The sequence below is a fragment of the Staurois parvus genome, unplaced genomic scaffold, assembly GCF_062004578.1.
Source record: "Staurois parvus isolate SC_StPar_1 unplaced genomic scaffold, SC_StPar_1.0 ptg000930l, whole genome shotgun sequence".
NCBI lineage: Eukaryota > Metazoa > Chordata > Amphibia > Anura > Ranidae > Staurois > Staurois parvus.
Window position 1 is genome coordinate 397,703 of NW_028318726.1, and position 25,446 is coordinate 423,148.

The 25,446-nt window shown below is 39.8% G+C and overlaps 1 protein-coding gene across 9 annotated transcripts in view; it reads right to left on the reverse strand.

Moving 5' to 3' along the window:
* TENM2 (teneurin transmembrane protein 2) overlaps nt 1-25,446 on the reverse strand; it is a 1,359,942-nt gene that overhangs the window by 46,943 nt on the left and 1,287,553 nt on the right. For all 9 annotated transcript variants that reach the window (XM_089656707.1, XM_089656704.1, XM_089656705.1 and 6 more), the window contains 2 exons: nt 22,014-22,189; nt 4,712-4,947 (listed from right to left, as the gene is read on the reverse strand). In XM_089656707.1, the coding sequence (XP_089512833.1) occupies nt 4,712-4,947; nt 22,014-22,189 (412 nt within the window). The remainder of the gene's footprint in view (nt 1-4,711; nt 4,948-22,013; nt 22,190-25,446) is intronic.

Consider the following 25,446-nt stretch of genomic DNA (forward strand, 5'->3'; position numbering starts at 1 on the left):
TGCTTCGGTGGTGGTCTCCCGCATCTGGTCCCCACACCTTCCATTATAGAACATCCTGACTCTTCCAAAATTCTTTAGTCTCTTGGAGCTGGTCATATGGGCATTCAAGGGAATTTTAAAAACTAGGAGATAGAGTCATCAATGGACATCTCCCTTCATTTTCAGTATTGAAAACCGAATACTCATTACCCAACTGGTATTAATTATACCATGCTTACACCTCACAATTTGGTACAACATCCATAACTCTTCAAGAAAACAACTTGGAATCAATGCTCCATATTGATAAAATTTCTAAGAGCCACTCCGTATTATACCAGGCTATACATTTTCCTCTGCCTCTGAGTTTAAACAGATGCTGGGGGGTGGGGGGTGCATGCTGGATGTTTCAAACCTGGACAATGATGGCTGGGATGATGTCTGGGACCATCCCTTCCAATGTTTAATTTCTGTGAATGATAGCTTGATCCAATTTTAAAATTATTCATCGTTTCTATCTAGTGCAGGATAGAGTAAAGAAATTCTTGCCTACTGGTTCTTCAGGTTGTTGGACATGCTGTAATCCACAGGCAGACGTCATTCACATCTTCTGGAGTTGTCCAGTAAGCAATGATTATTGGACACATATCTTGCAATTGATTTTCTTGGTAATGACTATTCCAGTGCCTAAAGATTTGAGGGTCTGTCTTTTAAGTTTAGTAGAATCCCGGGAAGGTAACTAGAATACTCCTAGCACACTACTGTATTATGCTAGAAAGGCCAGTGTTTTACATTGGAAATTGGCTGCTAATCCCCTTGATACATAAATGGAAATTGCTTGTTAAATCTGCACTCCCCTTATATAAAGCTTCCTACAGTAGTTGAGAAATTCTGACTAAATTTGAGCATCCTGACACAATGACAGAACCCTCAGTATACATATATTAATAGCTACTTTTGGGCTCATTCTTTATCACTCTTTGGGCTTGCAGGCTCCAACCTGGGCTCTCCCATGTGAGATGGTGATTCCTCTATCGTACTTTACCTCTCATCCTCTACTAATGTAGTAGTTCCTGATCTCCTGATTTTCTGTGCCTGTGCTGGCAGCTGAACTACTTGGCATTAGACTGTAAGAGTGGATCTTTACTCGGGTTTATTTTACTGGCAGCTAGCTGCTGCGTACTTTTTGCTGTAAATTTTAAGCAAATGTTAAAAATAAAAAGAATTACAGCACCACAGATGATATGGCCATGTAAAATTAGCCAGCAGAAGGTGACTTTTATGGAGGAAGAACTGGTCAAAATATAATACAGTAAAAGAGTATAGGCAGAGGTTTTACTAAAAACAGCACATGATACAACCTTGTAAAATGAGTCAGCATCAGGGTAATTTTAATTACCAAAGCTAGACCCAAATTTACTATGGACAAAGAACACGGGGGTTTTCTACAGGAATTAGGACACCACAGAGGATACAGCAGCATACAATTGGCCAGCAGAAGGAGAGTTTTAAAAGAGGCAAAGAATACAGATGTGTTTTACTACAAGAATTAAGAGCCCATATGTGATGCAACAATTTTAATATTGCCATCAGCAGAACACCTTTATTGAGCAAAACTAGGCTCACATTTACTAGAGACAAAGAGTACAAGCAGGGATTTTGCTACAACAATTAAAATAGTGAAGCATACAACAATGAAAATTAGCCAACAGCAGGATAGTTTTAATCAGGGATTATATTCCTAACTAATCTATGTGGAATGCTTATATTTTACTATGGGAAAAAAAGGTTGGGGTGAATAGGAGTAAATATAGTTTGTGGTGACTTAGGTGCACACTGTGCTTGAATGCAGTTTTTTTTTCCATTCAATTCATATAGTGCTATGCTACAAACTAAATAAAAGGAGCTCCAAAAACAGATGTTCAATCAAGTGAGTTTAAAAAACCCATCCATGTCAAAAAATAAAAAAATAAAAGTCAAGATATTCGAAAAAGAAATGAAAATCCCCAAATACCAACCACAAAAGGTAAGCCCTATCAATATAAAATAAAAAAAACAATATAACCCTCCAAAATATTCTACTCCTTGAAATAAAAGTTTTTGTTTTGTTTTTATTTATATAAAGAGATACCTTGAAGCAAAAATAAAACTTTTCTATGGACACTACAACAGCTAACCACTGACCTCGAATCAACCATAACATAAAATTAAACACAAACACACCCAAATAACAACAACAACAACAAAGTACAGTAAATGGTTCTACTGCCCAAAGAGCTAGCAATCAGAAATAAAGCAGGCGTTACTGACTCTCCCTGTCCACTTTACTTATGCTGTCCCTACCACAGCTTCCAATTCACTTACATTATGGCTGCTTTGTGTCCCCTTCTTTTTTAGTAAGGAAGCTGGCTTATTTAAAAATCATTTTATTGCCTCTTCCAAACCTCAAGGCCGTAGTTCAAATGCCATACAGTACATTATGATTTAAATATAATTCTCCAAGGCAAATCTGCACATAGTTTAATTGAAACCAAGAATTTTGAACCAGCAAGTTTCCCCTTAGAACCCATGGCAGTGGCAAACCCAAAACTCATCCTTAATTAAGATGCAGCAAAGAATGATAAAAGATGACAAAAAAACAACATTTTTATTTGCATGTGATTGGAAGTGGGAAGTCAGCAGAACTTCATCACATTCCCTAAGCTTTGGGAAAAATTCCCTTTCAAAGTGCTACTTCTCTTGCGAAGTAAAAAGTCTATTTGCCTTTGGTACATTAAATTATTATTATTATTATTCTGTCTCCAGCAGGGAAATTCAATATGCCTGTTCTGTGTGCAATATAAAATTTGGCCATAAGATGGAGCCTGGAATAAATTTACTGTTTTGCAGAAACCAGAAGCTGTTTAGTTAATAAAAGCCACCATCATCCTTCATTCTAAGAAAAGGAAACCAATGCATCCTGTGAGCTCAGACTCCATTTTAAGAACTAAGGATAAGGAACCAGCCATAATTCTCTGCAGCACATGTTGTTGACTGAACTTACATTCCCTACAGGCAGCATCACTGATGAGCATGGACCTATTGCCACCCACAGCTCAATTATTTCATTGTGTTTGTATGTGTTTCACATTTGTTTTTCCCAATAGTTTCAACCACCCTGTTTTGTTAATAAAGCTTCAAGATTACATTCAGTCTGGCCTATTACAGAATATGCAAACAGCTGACATATTGTAAGGGACCACCCGGCGGTACCACTAGCACTCCACTGAGTAGGCGTTCCCAGAGCACGGAATCTAAGTCCCAAGGTGCTTGTTCACCAGGGCCCCTGATGGTGGGGATGGACTTGGAGCACCCCGAGACCAGGTCGTGGCTACTGGGTAAACCCGTCAGTGGTAGTGGTATACGCCGAGGGCTCCCACGGGGGAGAGCCTGATATGAGGAGGTCTGAAGACCCCACTGGGAGGGACGGATGGATGGATGGATGGCTGAGCAGGTGCGAAGTCAGACAGGCCGGGTAGGTAACAGAGAGGACGGTACTGTACAAGGCAGCGGGCAAAGAATAGTCGGGTCACACGCCAGGTCAGTAACAGCAGGTCAGATCCAATAGGGGGCATTCAAGAGAGAGGTCAAGCAAAGCAAGGGTCTGGGCAGGAGAATATAGCAAGGTCAGAGCACAATCCGGGTCAGCAACTTACAAATCACAGGTTCGCAGGTACAGGATACAGGGAAGACCAGAAGGCACTGAATGACAGCTCAGGGCCATTTAAATATCCCGCCCTGCGCTGTCATTGGTGCCATGCACGCGCCCGCGGTCCCTACTGCGCATGCGCGAACTCGTTCGTTGCAATCGGCCAGGTCCCAGTGCCCACGTTCCTGCACAGGGCGGTTCACTGCGCCTGCGCCGAGCCCATAGCGGAGGTGATCTCCGACACATATGTAGTAAATCAATGTTTGACTGTTGAGGGTATGACCACTGCATTTTTCTACACAGTTACAAAGTTAACAAAGTTATTCAGTAAAGTGCTGACTGTACATTTAATGGATAAATAAAAACACACACTCAGCAAAATATTACAAGTTAGTTAATATTTTTCTCTGGAGATAAACAGTTAAGTTTTGTGCTCAACTTGCTCTGAAATAAGTCAGATTTTGTGAAGGTCATACATGTTCTGCATCTATAAGACTGCTGAAAAAAAGTTACTTCACAGCCACAAGGGGCTATCAAATCATATTATATAGAAAATCGACATGGAAGGTCTAGTCTCCTATGCAATAAAAGCTCTAGGTTCTGACACTGACTAAATTGTCTAGTTCTACTGCTAGGTATTATCTGTAATATGCTATGAGACCGTAAAGCAGATCCTAAAATTCAATAACATAAAATGATTTGAAAGCTACATTCCATCCTACAAAGGTAGTACTTTGTGATCCTATATTAATATCCCTGTGCCATTGTCATTTATATTGTTTTTCTCATTATTGGAATATATTGCCTCCCTGTCTTTTTGTATTTATTCAATTCATTTCTGTGATTTATGCTAAATGTAAAAATAAAATGCTCTAGGCTCTGTGCACATAACCGAACATTTTTCAGTTGTATCTGGTCAATAAGCATCTGTCATATATTTGTCCAAATTCTTTTAATAAAAAGGGCACCGCACAATGTTCCTAGGAGAAAAATCGAGTTTTACCATTAACTACACAATGGTGAGTCAACACTGATAACACTTACTCGAAGTTTCCTCCCAAAGACAGTTACTTTTCCTTTTGTCTGCTCCTTGCGTAGCCGCCATTCAATTGAATTCAACCCGTTCTCCATGGGCAAAGAAATATTCCGTCGTCCAATGGTAGGTGTTACTGTGCCAGCCAGTATATGAGGCTCACTGTGGAAACTAATCCCCATCCCATTGGCATACATAACTCTCAGGGTCCCATTACTGCATAACTGGTAACTGTTACGCACTTGATCTGGAAAAAAAAAGATTAGTTGTAGTAAGAAGAGTGGTTGATAAAAAAAATACATAATGCTGACATATTAGATGAATTTAGAAGCATACTCATTCCTTACCTACAGGGCATCTATGCCAAGGTTTATTTAAGTTAGTTATCAGATCTGGTGATTTAATTTACACTCTGCAGTATTAGGTTAGCTATAAGGTCGCATTCACACCTGCGAATGCACCCGCATTGTAATTATATGTGAGAACCCCAGTGAGGTTTCCCTGGATTAGTTGTCAGAGGGAGCCCCATTGAAAGCAATGGGAGGGTGCTGATTCCCTCAGCTAATCATGGCCACTCTCATGTAATTGCTCATGTGGCAATCCAATGCGAGTGATCGGCCCTGGATGCAGATTCCCTGCATCCAGGGTCAATCATTCACATGTGATCGCTGCATGAGCTACATGTGAGTGGCTATGATTAGTTGTGGAAGACAGGAGCCTACCATTGCTTTCAATTGGACTATCTCCTGTAGTTAATCGTGGGAACTCCTACTCGGGTTCTTGCATCTTATTGCAGAGTAGGTGCATTCGCAGGTGTGAATGCATCATAATTGGCCCAATCCTTATTTTATTACCAGATGTGACTCTCAATAGAAGGCTGCACTGTTTAAAAGCACTTTTAAACAAAGAGACATAGACGCGTGATGTCAGAAAAAGAACAAGTGGCCTACTGAGTCTGACATTTATTTTTCTATGTTTATCCCAACCATGCTTAAATTCTTTTACTGATGATTTACTCACTACCTCTGCTGGGTGAACTGTGTACTTCAAGCATCAACCAATCTTTTACTTTTTAAGGTTATTTTATTCCTGCTAGTTGGAGGTCATAGCCACGTGTTCATCCTTGGCAACAAATTAGGTTACCTGACCCTATTTATTTCCTGTCCTGGAGTCCATGTAATCCACTTGCTGCCTGCATAAACAAAGGGGCAAGGATAACGCTCATATCACTGACCAAATATCGGTATACCCCATCCCTTATTTACATTTAGTGGTGAAGATTGGAGCTGTACTTTGCGGTGAGTGAAGTGATAAGATCATACATGTTCATTGGTTGGTGGATTTATTCTTGCGGTGAGTTGATGGGTATTGTTTATCATGATTGAAGAGGATCTGCATCTATGGATGATGCGATTGAAGATAGAGTTACATCACAGGGGTTTTAGATTTTTTTATAAAAAGGATTAAAAAAAATGTAAGTCTTTAGTTACACTTTTGTGAAGAAGTTGGGGTACTATGTACCTCTTACTCATTTACATAGTTGGGCTGTATATGGGAGGGACTTATTTTTAAAGTGGGCTTCCAGATTCTGCTAAGCCCCCCTGAAACTACAGGGCCAGGGTTGTGGGGAAGAAGCCTTGTCCTCATCAACACAGGGACAAGGTGCTTTGCCAAGAGGGTCTTCCCTGGCAAGGCACACACCTATGTTGAGGGCCTGTGGCCTGGTATGGTTCAGAAGGGGCCTGCACTTTTGTCTCCCCCTCTCCTGATCAGCCAGGCTGTATGCTTCCTGTTTTCCCTAATCTAACTGTTATACCTAAATTTTATTTTTGTAAACACATACTATATTTTTTCTCCTGTCCCTGGTATACCTAAAAAGGTTTAAGTTTCTTTCCTAGTGGATTTACTTATTTCTTCTTCTTCTTTGCTTTTGAAACACTAATGATGCCTTTGGCCTTTCTTTGTTTTATACACTTTCTGTTTCCTTGTATCTCCTATATGCTGTTTTTTCTCCTTCACTATCCTATTTACTCCTGTAATTAAACATATTGTTTTATTGCATTTGATTTACAGTAGTTGCCTTTAGGATAACAGTGCCCACTGATTACTGACTCCTGCTATTTCACCCCAACATTTTAATTCTTTTAATTTTTTTTTTAGAAATTCACTGCTTTCAGCAAAAATGGTCCTTTTAGAATCGAATGACCGGGCAGATGCTCTCTAGTTTCAATAAGATGTACCCATATGTCCTCCTAGAAGCACGAGTACCTCCTGGGGCGCCGAGCGATATGATCTGTGATCACTGTGTCCACTGGACACAGAGGATCCCTTTCATTGTACAAGGTCTCTGTTAGATGCCCTGTTATCATATGATCACCGTGGCCAATAGCCTGTTGCCTATCACTGCCACACCAGTTATATTGTCCCTGATCACTGCCACACTAGTTAGTGTCCCTGGACACCACCACACAGTAATTTTTTTCCCTTAACACAGCCACACCCGTTACAGTGTCCCTGATCTCCACCACACCAGTTACAGTGTCCATGACATGATCATTGCCATACCAGTCATATTTCCCTGATCACCATCAAAGCAGTTAGTGTCTCTGATCACAGCCACACCAGCGTAGTCTTGCCTCTTCCTGCTGCCTGTACTAACACTAGCCAGTTTATTTATCTTGTTTCTGCCTGCTTCCCAGACCATGCCTTTAAATGTCTCTGCCTGCAACCTGAAATTATCCATTTGCACATCCCGCTGACTACGTTCCTCTGAGACACCAGGCCAGGGAAGATGAATTCCTGGGGGCAGTCACATATCACTAGTTTTGGCTTGCTTGGCTAATAGGAACTGGGGCTGCTATAGGTGATGCTACACTACACTATATTCCCTGACTACTCATACAGAGGTGACCAGTACAGTACATTGGTTTTGACACAATGGGTGGATTTGTGTGACACACAAGATACAATATACACATAATCAGTCATGATAGTGCAAAAGTCTCACACATGTGATATTGCCATACTTAGAAGGAGTAGCAGAATGTGTTTTGGGGTAGAATTGTAAGTATGCTCATGCTATGTGTGAAAAATATCTTATTAAATTGCCATTTTTGTAAAAAAACAATAAATAAGGACTGATCAAAACAACATGGGTGTATTTTGAAAAATTCTATAGCTTTTAATACATTTGTGTTCAGTTTAGTAGCATAGCTTGTCAAATTTCAGTAAGATTAATTTAAGTGATTTGCTCATGTATTATCACTTCAGCTGTAACACTTGTTTATCTATATCTATTTTTGTATTTATCTGTATGTACCAGGGAAATAATGTTGTCATATATTAGAGATTTATATTAGTGATATATTAGTTTTCACTTTGATGACTAAAAGTTGTAAAACAACATGTGTTGCTCTAGATCCAATACATGAAATGTATGAGATACATGCAATAAATCTCTTTAATAATGACGCCCTGATGAAGTCACGTGACAGTGACGTAACGCGTGGGTCTGTTAGTGGAGCGTGGTGATGGTCGCCGCCTTTTGGTACACCCTGGAAGTATAAACCCATATCAATACATGTGTTTGAGGCCTGATTTCAACTGATGTGATGTAAGTGTTCATTTGGCATTTCTCCATTAAAGTTTTTGCTTTAAAATTACTACACTATGGGAGTGCTCTCTCTTTTTCCTCTGGGGTGTGTCTGAGCTGGCTGAAGTTCCTGTGAAAAGGATTACCAGTTTCAACACTACTGAAATCATTACGGTTATACGGTGAGGAAGGCCATATTCATGTAATCGGTGGGATTCTATCATCTTGGATATCTATTAAGGGCCCTGAAAGCTGTGTGGCCCCTTGAGGTCTTGGCATGGAGGTGCAGGGGAATTTTAGCCGGTGATGGATCTATCATTCATTTCACCCAGTTGCTTTGTTCATTTGGAGTTAGCGGTCTATTTACATGGACTTTATGCTGATTTGATGATCACATATGTTTATTTTGATGGTCACTCATTATTTGTTATATGTCACCTTGCTTAAATTATTTTTTGTGCTTATTGACGCACGTTTATTTTCACTGTGCATTTTTCACTGGCATAAATCCTGATTATAAGGTGCATTTATAGTTTCAGGCACCTTGCATGATTATTTTTGCACATTTTTTTTTTGCTTTTTGATTTTGTCACAGTTTTCTTTGCACGGCACTTTTTGTGCACTTTTATTTAGAACATGTTAGTCCTATTATGTTGAATACATCATTTATGTTCACATGCTGATTATTGTTGTTTTCATCACTATCCATATTGCACTTAGTTTGGTCTGGTTTCAGACCTTTACATTTTTATGTATTATTTATGATGCATTTATAGTTTCATGCACCTTGTATGATTAGTTTTGCACATATTTTTTGTCATTTGGTTTTGGCACAGTTTTCTTTGCACAGTGTTTTTTGTGCACTTTTATTTAGGATGTGTTAGTCCTATTATCTTGAATACATTATTTATGTTCACTTGTTGCTTATTGTTCAGCTTGTATTTCATTACAATCTATATTGCACTTAGTTTGGTCTGGGTTCAGGCCTTTACATTTTTATGTATTATTTATGTTCACTTGCTGATTATTACTCACGTTGTCTTTGGCACAGTTCATTTTGCACCTAATTAGGTCTGGATTCAGGCCTTTACACTTATCATCTCTGTTTTGGGGTTATTTTTTCTGTCTCCCCACTCTTTGAATTATTGTGTCCTTAGTACTATTGATATTAGCGCAACACCATTTTATTTGTTTTGTTTCCTTGTGCTAGTGGTGTCTAGGTCTAGGTGTTTGCAGCTTTTTTCAATAGTCCTGTCTATACCTATAGTAGCACAGAAGGTTTTTTCTATTATGATTCAGGCCTCAAAAAGGTCTATGAGGACCCTCTGCATAGACATAGCTGGCAGAGAGGAAGTATTTATACAGCATCTGTCCCTTGTCGCCTCTAAGACCGCTTATTGCTAGGGTTTCAGTCTCCAGTGAGCAGAGAACTGGTGACTGTCAGTCGCTGGTTCTCTTCTCTGCCGCTCCAGCGCTCACTGGAGTACTGGGCTGTAAAGGGAGCAGGAGTGGCTGGCTCAGGCTCTCAGCAGATGACTGAGAGACTGAGCAGACTGCCAGTCAGGCATCTGGGTGGTTCATGACATTAAAGTTGAGATCCCTCCAACATCTGGAATGGCTGAGTGATGTCAGCCGACAGCAGACTTTAGCCTGATGCTGGCTGAATACGGGTCACAGGAGTGCAGAACCAAGTGCAGTCTTGTGACCCACAGGGGATGTAGGATCAAAGAACTTCCTTTGATCCTACTTCTCCTATAAATATTTGCAAAGTTATCACCAAATAAACAGACCCATAGTGGAAATAAAAAAATTGCTATAGTCCATATAAGTACAAGAGCTGAAGTGGTTATTCACTATTAGCTCAAAACTGATGGTTTGCCTTGCCTAACTGCAGTAAACAATTGGCACATGTTCAGTTTTAAGTTATTTCACTTATTTTGGAAATATCCTGATACCCAGACACAGGTGTAGGATTTACTTCTGAATTCCAGACTTAATGCAACTGGCAGAATTCACCTGTTTTTAAAGCTTCCGTTTTTTATGGATTTTTTCTAGACTTTCATTTCTAAATAGAATTAAATAAAAAGGAAGAATTTGCTTTGCTCAAAGGCTCTTTTCTGAGAGCTGAGATCAGCAGAACAAAACAGATTAGTACAAGAAGATCAATTGCTTGTGTTTCCTTTATTCTTAGACATTTAGATATGTGCCCTAGGAGATAGCATGTAGAAGTTAACATTTCAAAATGGGATCTACTGTGCTATTGCTAAAGCTTACAGACAATACTATCTGATAATCACCAGTTTTCACAGACCAGTGCATCGATATGAGTCCTTGGCTATCTTGTTGACTATCTCATTGTCTGTTTGAAGTTTGTGGTCATCTGCTTACTGTCATTGGATGAAGCTGACATGCTCTTCCTGAGAATTATTTCTGCACCGCAGACATCAAGCAAAGCAATTGAAGACAATCTCAGCTAACAACACTGCTGATGCTGATGCTGCTGCTGCTACCTCACAATCCCTGCAAAGGGCATCATATTTAATTTACAGCAGTCTGCCTTCAAAATGATGTGCGTGCCTGAGATAATGCTGCTCCCAGTTTAACACATATTATGTTATTGTCCGTCTCTTTCCAGCATTAAAGCTTGCAAATTTACACTATTTAAAAACAACACACTTTATAAAAAGTGGATAAGAGGGATAGTGAGCCTTTTTATAGATTTAAAAGTGTATCTAAACCCAACAAACACAAATTCAATATATTGCAGCTTACTAGTCCTTAGATGTGGTGGCCTCATTAATTCTATTTTTTAAGTTTTATTTTTTAGCTTTATTTTCATCTGGTGACCTTGCCAATACCCTACCTCCTTTTGTAGGATGGCAATGTTCACCCCTCCAGTTTATCTATGGTGGAGCAGTGTAGCAACCCTTGGAGAGGGTAGTATTAGATGGACTAGTAAGTATAGTTGGACGTTACATAAGTGGACTTTACATAGGTGTCTAACAAATTAACCACTTGCCTGCAGGGCACTTATACCCCCTTCCTGCCCAGGCCAATTTTCAGCTTTCAGTGCTGTCGGACTTTGAATGACAATTGCGCGGTCATGCAATATTGTACTCATATGAAATTTGTATTCTTTTTTTTGAGAGAGATAGAGCTTTCTTTAAGTGGTATTTAATCACCTCTGGGTTTTTTATTTTTTTCTAAACAAACCAAAAACTACTGAAAATTTTGAAAAAAATTTCTGTTATAAAATTTTGTAAATAAGTGATTTTTCTCCTTCACTGATGTGCGCTAATGAGGCTGCACTGATGAGCACTGATAGGTGGCACTGATGAGGAGGCACTGAAAGGCTACACTGATAGGCACTGATAGGCGGCACTGATGGGAACTGATAGGCCGCACTGATGCGCACTGATAGGTGGTACTGATTGACAGCACTGATAGGCAGCTCAGATGGGCACTGATATGTGGCATTGATGTGCACTGGTAGGCACTAATATGTGGCATTGATGTGGCACTGATGGGCACTGGCAGGTGGCATTGATGGACACTGACAGGTGGCACTGATGGGGCTACGCTGATCATCAGGGCACACTGATCATCAGTGCCCTCATGATCAGTGTACATGTCCCCTCTGAGTAATGCTGATTACTGGCTTTCACAAGCTGTCAGTGTGACAACTTGTGAGGAGAGAAATGCCGCGAACCGGCATTTCCTTATTTACATGCGATCAGCTGTGATTGGACACAGCTGATCACATGACAGAGCCGACGTCATCGGCTCTTTCTGTTGATCAGTGATCCGCTGTGTCCCAGGGACACAGCGCACCACTGATCGCCGCGCTGTGTGCTCCCACACTTAGAGTGAAAGGACTTCATATGACGTCCTCCCAGAACGAGAGAGTCGCCTCCCGCCCATCATTTCCTTATATGGCGGGCGGGAGGCGGTTAAAGACATTTTAAAAAGTTACAGCAATATTTTTTTTCAGCTTAGAATAAAGGTTTTTACTATATAAATAAAATCTGATCAGTATTTGTTTCAGCCCACTGACTGCCACTTTTGATGGAGAGCTTATCCTTTTATAGGAGGTTTGGGAGGTTGAATAATACCAGAAGTAAGCTGGCCATACACTAGTAGATTTTAAAAATGACAAAAAATTATATGAAAATTCTCAGTACATTTGATGTCTTGACAAATGTTTGAAGTTCTTCAAAATGTCATTTTCATTTCAAATTTAACTGCTTCCAGTCTGGGCTAATTCTGATATTCCTACATGTAAAAAAAAATTTTTTTTGCTAGAAAACTACTCCAACCATTGCATATATTTTTAAACAGAAGCCTTAGGAATAAAATGGTTGGTGTTGCATATTTTTTTATATTTATTATATATTTATGTCACACAATATTTGTCCAGCAGTTTAAAGAAACCACAATATAATAACCAATTGTTTGGTATAATATAAAATTTGATGTTTTGCTGAGTAAATAGATACCAAACATGTCACACTGGAAACTACGGTACCTAAAAATCTCAATAGGTGATGGTTTAAAAGCCTTCACAGGTTACCAGTTTAGCACTACAAAGGAGGTCTGCTGCTAAAATGACTTTCCTTCTTCTGACCTTTGTGGGGATACATTACATGTGCGGTGTGATTTCCATTTACATATGTACGTGGGACTTACATGCACATACTCATTTGTACATGAGCACATGGGAACTGGGGTACTTTAATTTTTTAAATTTTATTTTGCCAATAGGAAATACTTTTACATTCAAGGGAATGACCTACAAAAAAATATGAAATCTTGGTCATTGCTGCAACGATCACCGAGATATCACCTTTCCAAACCTGTGACGTAAAAGTATGTCGCTGGATGGGAAGCAGTTAAAGTGAATAGACACATACATTCATTCGAAAAAAGGAATTTCGATCATGCTCCTTTGAATTTTCTCATCACCGCTGTCAAAAACAAAAGTTGATTTGAACCCACTAATAATGAGAAAATTGAAAGAATGTTCATACAGTTACATATACTCAGTGATGTGACTAACCTCAGGTGATACACTGAGATGAAACAAATCCTCCTGCATAAGTTGTACCTATTCATCTACAGACGTCTGCCCTCAACATCCATTTAAAGTGCAGAATTTACACAAGATTTCTCAGATCTGAAAAGCAGAGTCTGGGGAGCAAGCTAAAATTACACTCAGTGAGGGGAGCTGATTGGAGGGAAGGGACCCCCCCCTTCACCCAGCACACAAGAACAGAGCTGAGGCTGTCAATCATTGGCTGTGCCCTCCCCTGTCACCTTTGTTCTCTTGGTGTCAGGAAAACTTGTCAGAAGTTACTCATAATGGTAGCAGGGGAACAAGGCAGCAAACAGAAATGACAATCACACAATACAGAGGGATATGCTTTGTTCTTGTTCCATGTCTGAGGTTTATAACCACTTAAAAATGAAATATTTCTAATAAAATTCTACTAGTTTAAAGCCAGCTTTACTGGTAGGATTAACAGATTAACATTAACAGAATAACATTAATTAAATTATTCCTAAAAAAAATGTGCAAATTTTAAATACATATGTCACTTTTTATTACTTTTATCACACAACCCTTTTGGGGTTCTAACTTCAGCTTCCTCAATTAAGCTTTGGATATAAATCCTGGAAGCTGATTGGTTTCTATGCAGAGCTGCACCAGATTTTGCGCTCCAGTTTTAGTAAATAACCCCTATGTGTGTTGCTGATAATTGGTAGAAGGAGAATGGTGTGCACTAATAATATTTACTGATAAATATAACTGCTGAACTATAACAAAATGAAATCTGCAGCTCTATAAATAGGTTGTCTTTTTTGGCAACATGCAACTGTTTGATACCAATTTGAGGCTTTTCTGGAATTACACAGGGCTTAAAATTTCAAGTCCTGAGCTATTAGCCAGGCCTTAAGAGTTACTCGTCACCAACAAACACACCCAGAGACACTTGTACACACACACAGACATGTACATACACATACACACACACAGAAATATGTATACACGCACAGAGACATATGTACACACACACACATACAGACACATGTATACACACACAGGCACGTACAGACACGCATACACACAGATACATGTATATACACAGAAATACACATGCACAGACACATGTACATATACACAGACTAATGTACATACATACACAGACACATGTACACACAGACACATGTACGTACATACACACAAACACACATGTACATACACACAAACACAGACACATGTACATACACATACATGTACATACATGCAGACACATGTACAGATACACACATGTACATACACACAGACACATGTACATGCATACACAGACACACACAAACACACACACATGTTAAGTGATCTCTCCTCTCCCTTGAAACCACCACTGGCTGACATAGAGGATCATGTGACACACACACACCCCTATAAAAAGTTGCAGTACTTCATTGTTCACTCACAGAGCCGGGTACTGCACTCTAGGGGGAGTAGGGGGTGGCAGAGAGCACAGCACACACTCCTTCCTTTGCTTTCACCTACTGAGCAGTCTGAGGGCTCCCAGTGCCAATGACAGATCCGCCCTGAGCTCCGAGCCTGCTCAGAAGACGGCCCTGGGGGACACACTACCCCCACCATAATTTCCACTCGCCATTGGCAAGCAGGCAAGTGGAAATTTCAAGGCCTGATCTAGAATGCATTGGCAGGTGCATTTGATCTGCAGTTGATTTCCTTCTAACCAGCATTTCATCTGCTTCAAATGGATTTTGTTTTCTAATAGACTTGTATGGTAATGCAAAATCTGCCTGAAGCCAATACAAGCTCTTAAACACACGCCCCTACTGTGTTTTGTCACCAGCAGAAAAATTATGTAAATTTCTCTCATAGGAAAACAAACAGTAGTAAGAAGCACCTTTTTTAACAGAGCGGAAAGTATTAAAACGTTTGCTGGGTATTTGTTACTGAGTGTGATTACTGAAACTTCTCACTCCCTATAGGGTCCCCACTAGGGATTAGCTGCTGGTTGGTCTGAACCCAGGTGCGGCAATGGACAAAATAAATTGGTGTTCAGCCAAGTCAAACCTCCAGTGTTAGCAGGAAGTGAAATATTGATCAGCAGTATTACTGTCACCGATACAGGCGAAGTTTCCCCTCAGGTTTGATGTCAGGATGGTGGAAAATCATATTTGTTCAATGGCATCACCCAGGAGCCCCTGCCTCTTTGTTTAATTTTAGAGGTGGGACCCTGGGAGATGTCAGTTAGCATAATTAAATGATAAGAGTGGATCTTGCTGAAGGTCGCCTAGATTTTTTTATTTTGGCTGGTACTGAGTGTCGTTCATCAGGAATGACTTGGATCTGCATTATTGGCAATGGATTTTCATCATGTGCTTTTTTTTTTTATATAATAGATTTAAAAATCCTAAGGTGTCAGTGTGTTTTACTGCTTACTTTTTTTTAATGAGTTGGATACTATGTACTTCTTATTCATTCAGATAGGGATGGAGTCTGGGGGAGCCCTTATTGTTAAAAGGGGCTTAGAGCTTCCAATAATCTCCCTGCCCGAAGACCCCTGCAACCAATGGGCCAGGGTTGTGGGAAAGAGACCGTTGACCCCCTTTAACATGAGGGAAAGGTGCTTTGCCAAGGGGGTCAGGTACCCCCATATTGAGGGAATAGGGCTTGGTATGGTTCAGGAGGGGGGTACAAGCTCATTCCTTTCTTCATGAACAGTCAGAGTGCATACCCCAAGCATGTTTTCTAAGGCAGTGCTCAGTCCCCCATGCCATTTTCTTGACAATCGCTTGCCTATCAGCCTAAAAAATGTCCAATACTGTTTTTTAACATTAGGTTTTCATTCCCATTTGGCACCGAACCTAGGTACCAAACCTAGCTCATCCCTAGTTATCATCACAGAAAGTGAAGGGAAAGTGCCCTACTAGGGACAGACAGCAATAAAAACTTAGCAGGGATTAAATTCCCCATTCTATCTGACAGTAAATAAGATAGGTTTGGTTGAATCTTCACTTTAAACATATAAAAAACATTGTAGAGCATTCATAGAGTGTCTAATACTTTTTGAATTATGACATGGGTCAAAACAATAAATGTCAGTTTGGGTGACAGATTTCTATACCTGTTGTAAATGGGTGCATGAATCTAAAGTGTGTGGAGGTGCACTGAGACCGGAGTGTCTATATGGACAATCTGTCCTCAGGGTAACTGCACTTCCTCCTGCAGGTATCAGATATTATTATTATTATTATTATTATACAGTATTTATAAAGCGCCAATAGTTCGCTCAGTGCTACAGTGCAGTAGTGAGAACTTTTATTTTTGGGTGGGCGAAGCATTATGAGTCTCAGACACTGAGGTCCATTTCCCTTGTGATTGACAGCAGGCAGTGGGTGGTTCCTTAGCCAATAGAAATAAGGTAATTTCAGAACAGGGCCACAGAAAACTAGTGCCTCAGCATCCACATCAGCCTCCACCCACTGCAAGATCACTAGTTGCTAGGACGTTGTTGTCCGTGAAGCCATCAGCATCTTTAACAACCAGTAACAAGGATAGAATAGCAGCAGCAGATATGCTACTCTGCTACACTGTGTACAGAGACAGGCATGCTGCCTGTCTGTGTATGCCAACTTACAGATGGTCCTAATTACCTCCAGTTTTTTTATTTACAAAAGTAATTATTTTTTTAATTTGGTGCATTAATAGCGCCACTTTGTAAAAGTGGTGTTATTAAAGTGTTACTAAACCCAGGACCCTATATTCACTCCTGTCTGGTCTCTACAGTTCACAGAACATGGAAATGCATTTATTTTAGTAAATAGAAACTGCTAAATACCTATTAGAGCAGTCCTGTGACTTCTATCAGTGTTCAGCAGAGCACATGTTAAAGCTTGTAGAAGGAGTTTTCTTTCTGCTCCAGGAGGATGCAAAACCCCTGTTCTCTCTCTCTGGACAGTGCTGACTGACCATGTGCTGATCACATGCACACTCCCAAGAAAAAAAAAACTCTCTAGCAATATACACTAAACTGAGCATGTGCAGAGTTTCTCCATACCATATGTCTTATCAAGAGATAAGAGGGAGACACTGGAAGAAGGGGAGGATCAGAGAAGTCAGGATCAATCAGCCATTTTACACAATGGAGAAGATTAACCCCTTAGGTTCCAGAGTGAGTACAACAATCATTCTTTGCTGCATATACAGACTGATTTTACTGGTTTAGTAACACTTTAAGAACTACCTGAATCTTCCACACATGTCAGTATAGTTACCAAAATGAGTGACAGTGATTTTTTAATCTGGTGCAGGCCATTTAAAAGGGCCATAGAGCTCCAGAGGAGTGTGGGTAGAAATGTATTGAATTTCCTAGATAGTGTTTCCATTTCTGATAAAGGCATAGTCTAAACCAGGGTTTCTCAACCAGGGTTCCATAGAACCCTAGGGTTCCTCCAGAGGTTACTAGGGGTTCCTTGAGCATTGAGCCATATCCGCCTCTCAGGTTCCCGCTGACACAATTGATATTTTTAACTATCTATAAGGTAATTCTTCTCAATGACCACAAATGTAAGGAGCATTCTTCCCACTGACCATCACATGACTGTATCATGAGCTGTAGATACAGTAATTTTTAGCAGGGTTCCCTGAGACCAAAAAGTCATATCAAGGGTTCCTCTGTGCTGTAAAGGTTGAGAAAGGCTGGTCTAAGCTATGTAACAGCTGTGCTGAAGCATAAATTATGAACTTTTTTAGTTTTTATATTGCAGTATTTGTTTATAACAGCAAATGTAATAATATTGCCACTACATAATAATAAAACACTTGGAGGGAGATTTACTAAAACTGGAGAGTGCAAAACCTGGTGCAGCTGTGCACCGTAGCTAATCAGCTTCTAACCTCAGAAACCACTAAACAACTCATCCACTCCCTCATCATATCACAACTCGATTACTGCAACTCCCTCCTCACTGGCTTCCCCCACTGCAGGCTATCCCCGCTTCAGTCGATCCTGAATACGGCAGCCAGACTCATCCACCTTACCAACTGCTCCGTTTCCGTCACCCCCCTCTGCCAATCCCTCCACTGGCTCCCGATTGCCCAATGGATTCATTTCAAAATACTAACACTGACGTACAAAGCTGTCCATAATATCGCCCTAAACTATATCACCGACCTAATATCCAAATACCACCCAAAACACACTCTCTGCTCCTCACAAGACCTGCTTCTCTCTAGTTCCCTGGTCTCCTCCTCCCATGCCCGCCTCCAGGACTTCTCCAGGGCATTACCCATCCTCTGGAACTCCCTACCCCAATCCATCAGACTATCGCCTACTCTCCTCTCCTTTAGGCGCACCCTGAAAACCCACCTCTTCAGGGAAGCCTACCTGCCCCCTGCTAACTGCCGATCTCCTCCACTCTTCCCACCACTCCATCCCCCACAGCTTTTCCTCCCGTACCACTATCCCCTCCCCCCTAGATTGTAAGCTCCAAGGAGCAGGGCTCTCGAACCCCTCGTGTATCGCACTGTATTGTCATTGTACTGTCTCATGTTTTGTCTCCCATTGTAATGTACAGCGCTGAGCGAACTATTGGCACTATATAAATACTGTATAATAATAATAATAACTTCAGCTGTTCAATTATGCTTTGACAATAAAACCTGGAAGCTGATTGGTTTCTATGCAGAGCTGCACCAGATTTTGCACTCTCCAATTTTAGTAAATACCTTCATGATCTTTTAGCTAACGTTCCTATATACAGCACATGCTCAGAAAAGCTTTAAATTCAACAGTGATGGGTTAAGGCTGAAGAGCTGATTGCAGCCTGCATATATTTTAGGAAAGCGTATTGCAACATGCCACTGGCACACACGGCCGCACCTATACATCTTGGCTTCATTTACTACTATGGAGGGTGCCAGAAAACACATGGCATCTGACAAGGGCTCATTCACACCTATCAAATTTGATATACATGTATTTTACATGCCTTTTCAACGTTTGTTCTAGCTTACTGAGCTGATTTACACTTTCATTGTTTCCAAGGATACCTCTGTCAAACATTCATAACCTAGGAAATTTTATATAGCTACTCCATTCAAAAGCACTTGAAAGAATGCTCATATGAATCTACTCATATTCCTGCGTATTGCTACTGCAGTCAAACTGTAGCTTGCAGTATTTTTTTTTTCTAACATAACGTGAGTCACAGAACTCATTAGGGAACACGTATAAACAGACCCTTAGACAATAATGTGACATGCATTACCTACAGTTTCTATGCCCTAAAATAGCTTAGCAACAGTACCTAAATTCACTCTTATACTTGTGGGATCAGGCCTCAGTTTGTGGAGTTACCATCGTTTTACCATTCTTCTGCATTACTTTCTCAGGCAGATACATGTAGAGAAATGGCAATGCCTTCCTCAAGGAAAACACTTACTTATATTACATAAAGGTATACTGATCAATGCAGCCAAAAAGTGGCAAAGCAAAAAATATATGCTATCATAGTTATTGTATTCTGATATATTTATTTAATACAATCAATACAAAGTAGGGAGTATATTTTTTATTTCACATGCCCATATTTATATTTTTCTCCACAGTGACATGCAGAACAAGCTGACCAGAAAAACTGCTAGTGACGGGAGCTGGGACTTTTGGTAATGGGAAGCTTTCAACAGTTACCTTTTTATTCCAGTGGTTTAAGTCTTTCTTTAAAAAAGTGCTGCAACTCTGACAGTGTTACAGTCTGTGTCAACCTATGTCACTGTCACTTTTGCTGAAAATCTTGTGCTTCATACACATGAAGAGAAAAATTGCAAACAAAAGGGAATTCTTATGCTGAATACTAAAATGTAATGTACTGACCTCCTCTAATCATCAGAATACAGTTTTTGTGATAACAGTTCTTTTAATCTGGCCCCATTGATAGAAGTTAATAGCCATGAACTCAGATTTGCATAGTAAATGACTCCTTTAATTAAGTAAAATCAGTGTCTAAAAGAAGACCATAAATACAGCCTTATTTTTAACCGCTTCCTGTCTGCCCTATAGCAGAAATACTGCTACAGGGCGGCACTGGTGTGCAAAATCACGTATATATATGTGATTTTGCATCTCTGGGTAGGGGGCGCCTGCCTTACCCACGCCACCATTCGTGGCCGCAGCTGTCAGTCATCGGGTCCCGGCCGGCGATTACTCCCTGGCGCCCAGTGATTGCCGAGGATCTCCTACGAGGAGGAGAACTGTTTGTAAACAAAACAGTTCTCCTCCCTGTCAGCTCATGCACACTGCTTTGTATGGCTGTGCTGTGCACTGCATACAAAGCAGTGTGCTTACAGTGAAGGTCAAACACTCTGCCTCATAGTAAAACACACCCAGCACACAGTTAACCCTTTGATTGTCCTTCATGTTAACCACTTCCTGCCCAGTGCCATTAGTACAGTGCAGGGGCGGACTGACCATTTGGAAACTCGGGCACTGCCCGAGGGCCCGGAGTCAGTAGGGGGCCCCATGAGATGTCCCTGGTACCTTTTTCATAGGCTTTTTTGAGTTTGGGCAAGGACACAGGGGCCCCATGATCCCCTATTGCCCGGGGGCCCCATGAGTTGTCAGTCCGCCCCTGGTACAGTGTCAGTGTCTTTTTTTAGCACTGATCACTGTATTGGTGTCACTGGGGATATCAGTGACACCAATTCAGTTCCCCCCAGTGTCAGAATGCCCGCTGCAGTCCCACAGTCCCACTATAAGTCACTGATTGCTGCCATTACTAGTAAAAATTTAAAAAAATTCCATTTGTAAATGCTATAACTTTCACGTAAACCAATTAATTTACAGGTATTGGGATTTTTTTTTTAGCAAAGACATGTAGCAGAATACATTTTGGCCTAAATATATGATGAAATTAGATTTTTTAAATGTCAAAAATTTAAAAAATTTTTTGAGCGCAAAAAATAAAAAACAAACAGGCAATCAAATACCACCGAAAGAAAGCTCAATGCGTGGGGAAAAAAAGATGTAAATTTCATTTGGGTGCAGCGTTGCATGACCGCACAATTATCAAAGTAACCCAGCGCCATAGTGCAAAAAATGGTCTGATCAGGAAGGGGCGGGGGGGGGGGGGGGTAAATCCTCAGGAGGGCAAGTGGTTAAGCAGTTTTTCTTTTAACACAAAAGCATTCCTTAAAAGCTACATTTTTAGACAGCTAGGCTAAAACAGGAAAATGTTTCACAGATACTGGTAAACAAGTCTGAATGCAATTAAACGCTTTCAGTGGAGTTGATTTACAGATTTACAACAGAGAATGTTGTTCACTTAGAAAAGTTCATGATAGTAAATAAGGTGAACATGTGTTCACTTTGAGAACTTAATTATGTTTGAGGGATATGTTAACGGCAAGATTTTTGCTAGCACATAACCAATCCATTGAAATAAACACTGCTTCGGCGTATGCGTTAAGCTGAATAAACATTCACTTTTTAAAGTGAACAATATTTACTTCTTTAGTAAATTACCCCATTGTGTGATAATTGGAGCATTGTTTTCAGGAAAAAAGCATCATACATGCAGGGCAGATACACCGCTAACAGATTCCTACAGCGTAGATGCAAGAGACATACTAAGATGGAAATAAAAGGAAGAGTGATGAGTATTTATAAATGGTAAATTACCTTGTACAACAGTATACGATGCCTCAACTGAAGACAGGTTGGTTATAACAGTGACATCATCATCCCTGTTGGAATTTTCAATGTCAATAGTTATAGATTTTTCCATTTCTCTGTGGAGACTGGTAACAACGCCAGTTGGACGGGTTACATTGGTCAAGCGGCCTTCATTATCGTAACTAAAATTGAATCAATTAAACAATATTAGTTAAACGAACAGCAGTATTGACACATTCTCAAAGCACTCTCAGTAACGGATATGAATGGATTAAAGTTGAAAAGGTCAGTATGAAACTGTAAGATTACTTCTTATAACTTCTCAGCCTGGAGAAAAAAAATACTATTCCCTTTTTTCTTCTGAAGGCTAAAGGCTACAGAAACATTTCACTTATTTAAAAGGTATTTAACAAACATTCATGTGTAGGTCTTTTTCCAGAATCACCACCAGAGAATTTATTGCTCCTTAATGTATAGTGAAATGGGGCTCTTGACTGCTGGAAGCATAGCAGAAGTTAGTATGCTGGTATGATTCTATATGGTAGTCAAATATCAGATTGGTTTACTAGTTAATAGGGTGGGGATAGACGTGGTCATTTATACCTGGGTGCAAGGAGCAGATGCACCTTCTTTAGGGCTACAGCACCCCACAAGACAAGTTCATATCCTTTCTCCTTGTTTTCTATATTATTACAAATGCTATCTGATTAACGCCTTACATGGGCTGTTCAGTTCCATCATGTTATTATGCCTAAGCTTCCCAACAGTAATATATTAGGGTACATTTACACCAGCCAGTTGGTGTGTGTTGAGGTGAAGGCAGTGCTGATGCATCGGCTGGGCTGCGCTGAAAAAAAGTACCGCACGCAGTAATTGTTCAGCATATACTGCCCACACACGACTGCAACACAGTGGTGTGAACTGTCCACATCAGAAACAAGGCAGTTTGTCTTGTCTTGCGGTGGGGCTGTACTGAAATAGCTGCCCATCGCCATCCCATGGCAGTCCCACCACACCTGGCGTTAATCTACCCTTACGACTATTATGTACTTTGGGCCTACACATGGAGGCATTCAGAAGCAAAATCTACTTCTTATTTCTAGAATACTGGGATATTTATGCATGTGCTGTATACATTGAGACTGCAACTTGCTGACTTGCTGACCAGCACAACTTTTTGCCTTGCAGTTTTCAGAAATCTACAGGAGGTTGCTAAAGATAACCAGAACAGCATGACTAACTCCACTATCCAAATTTGTGAAACCCAATATATGTGTGTTTTTACATGCGTGCTTTTATATATATATATATATATATATATATATATATATATATTTACTGTATATAGATATACATACATATATTCTTAGATGTCAGATCTGTGGGATTTGATATATAACAATCACAGAGGATCTTTGTACATCTTTAATGAAAAGGGAGAGCTGGTATAATTACGTCTAAATAATGTGCTTTCTCCTGGATGTCAAAATGAAAGGCATCATCCATGTATCTGTATTATTTGCAATGTCTTTAAATATTCCCTATTCCAACATGTCTTTATTTTATTTCACCAACGCCCAGAAATAAAATTGGCACTACTTCCTCTCAAACATTCTCATTGTGCAAATACTTATGTTACTTTGTGTGTCATTATGTTGCTCGCTCTGACATTAAAATCTGAATGAAATGTTAGAGTCGCAAGCACTATGATTTGCTAATTAATACACAGTCTGTACTAGACATTAAAGCTAATGATTCTCATCACAGACCCAGCAAATTACCCATTATATTCTAGAACTTTACATGCTGTTTAAAAGAAACTTTACATCACAGTTAAGTTACTTTCACTTGTCTAATTTAAGACCTATACACACAAATGGCTTTTTTAATCCTGTGCTGTCACAAAGAATTTACAGTGCAGTTGCCAGTTGCTATGTATAAAAATGGTTAAAACACACATTTTACCACTAGATGTCTCGTCACTCTAAACAATGAAACCTGTGAACATTCTATCTTTCTCTCTCTCGCTCTCTCTCTCTGAGCAACCAGTTTTTTAATTCTGTCCTCCATACATTATACTGACTTTACATGCATCAATTTTTCACATAATAAACTATTTAATTTAAGTGGTTTATGTTGCATTGAACAATAGTTTAAAGTATCTGATCAATTTGATTAGATTCCCTACCCATCCAATCACCTTTGTCTTTGATTCAATTGTGCAAAATTGGTTGAAATGCTAAATTAAAAATGAAACACAGGATATAGTGCTACCACCAATGTGAGGGTTTTTTTTTGTGATGGGGTATGCCTCCACGGATCATTAAAGTTAGGTGTCATGCTATAGCAGTAGGAACCTACCCCCTTACAGCTGTGCTTAGAGGAAGTACCTACTTACACTGGTGGTTATTGGAGAAGTACCTACTTACACTGGTGGTCAGGAGAGAATGTCCCCTTACATTGGTGGCAACTAACCTAACTATATCTTTATCTGAACTGGCTAATGTACCAAGTAAAATAAAAGTTGCATGCCCTTAGTTGTGTCCCCTTAGAGGCGCCTTCCTCTCTTTTTCTTGTTACTGCATTAGAGCCTTGATTCCACTTTAAGAAGAGCTGCCTCAGTGTTACTGCTCCCATCCATCAATCCATCCATCCCTGATATCCATCTGACACCTTTATCCTACAGCTACAGAGGTTGGGCTCCAACAAGCACGCCCTATATAATATACATTTTCAACATGTAATAAAACTATGTCACAATGGGGGCTCAAAAATGGAAAAACTACTATGCTAATGCTATTGAAAGAGTGCATTATACAGTATCCTTTTTTGTCTATGGTATTCTTTTGTATCTATGGTACTATTTGAATTCTAACAAACATGATGCTTTTTGTTCTTTTAATAAACAAGTTAAAAAAAAATGTAAAATGCATAGCAAGCAATTTGTAGATTTGTGAAGTTGGTAAAATCTCTTACAGCGAAAGTGATAGTGATCACACTTTTTCTATTAAAATGGGGAGTCTAAAACTATCAACAAAAGGCAAAACATTTAATTAGCATGTTAATTAAGTACAGTAAAGATCTGCATTATGTCCCCAAGTATGCTGTGTGAGCACATGTGCCTGCTGATAATGCTCATGGGAATCCCACTGACAACAATTGAAATATTACCCATATTGCAGTGCAATGTGCATTTGATTAACACATAAGTTTATAAACACTTTTGAAAATTTTATAAAAACACATATGCTTGCTTTAGTACCTGTGAATTACAAGACAGAAAATGTCTAATAAGGAACCTAATTAAATAGCTGTCACACCAAGTTATAACCAGGTCAGGTTATAGCCAGATCTGAAAGCACATGGACAGCAGATTTACTGGGAGCAGAACTCTTGGTGGCCTTTGAGAGTGAAGCTGCGTACACACAGTCGGATGCCA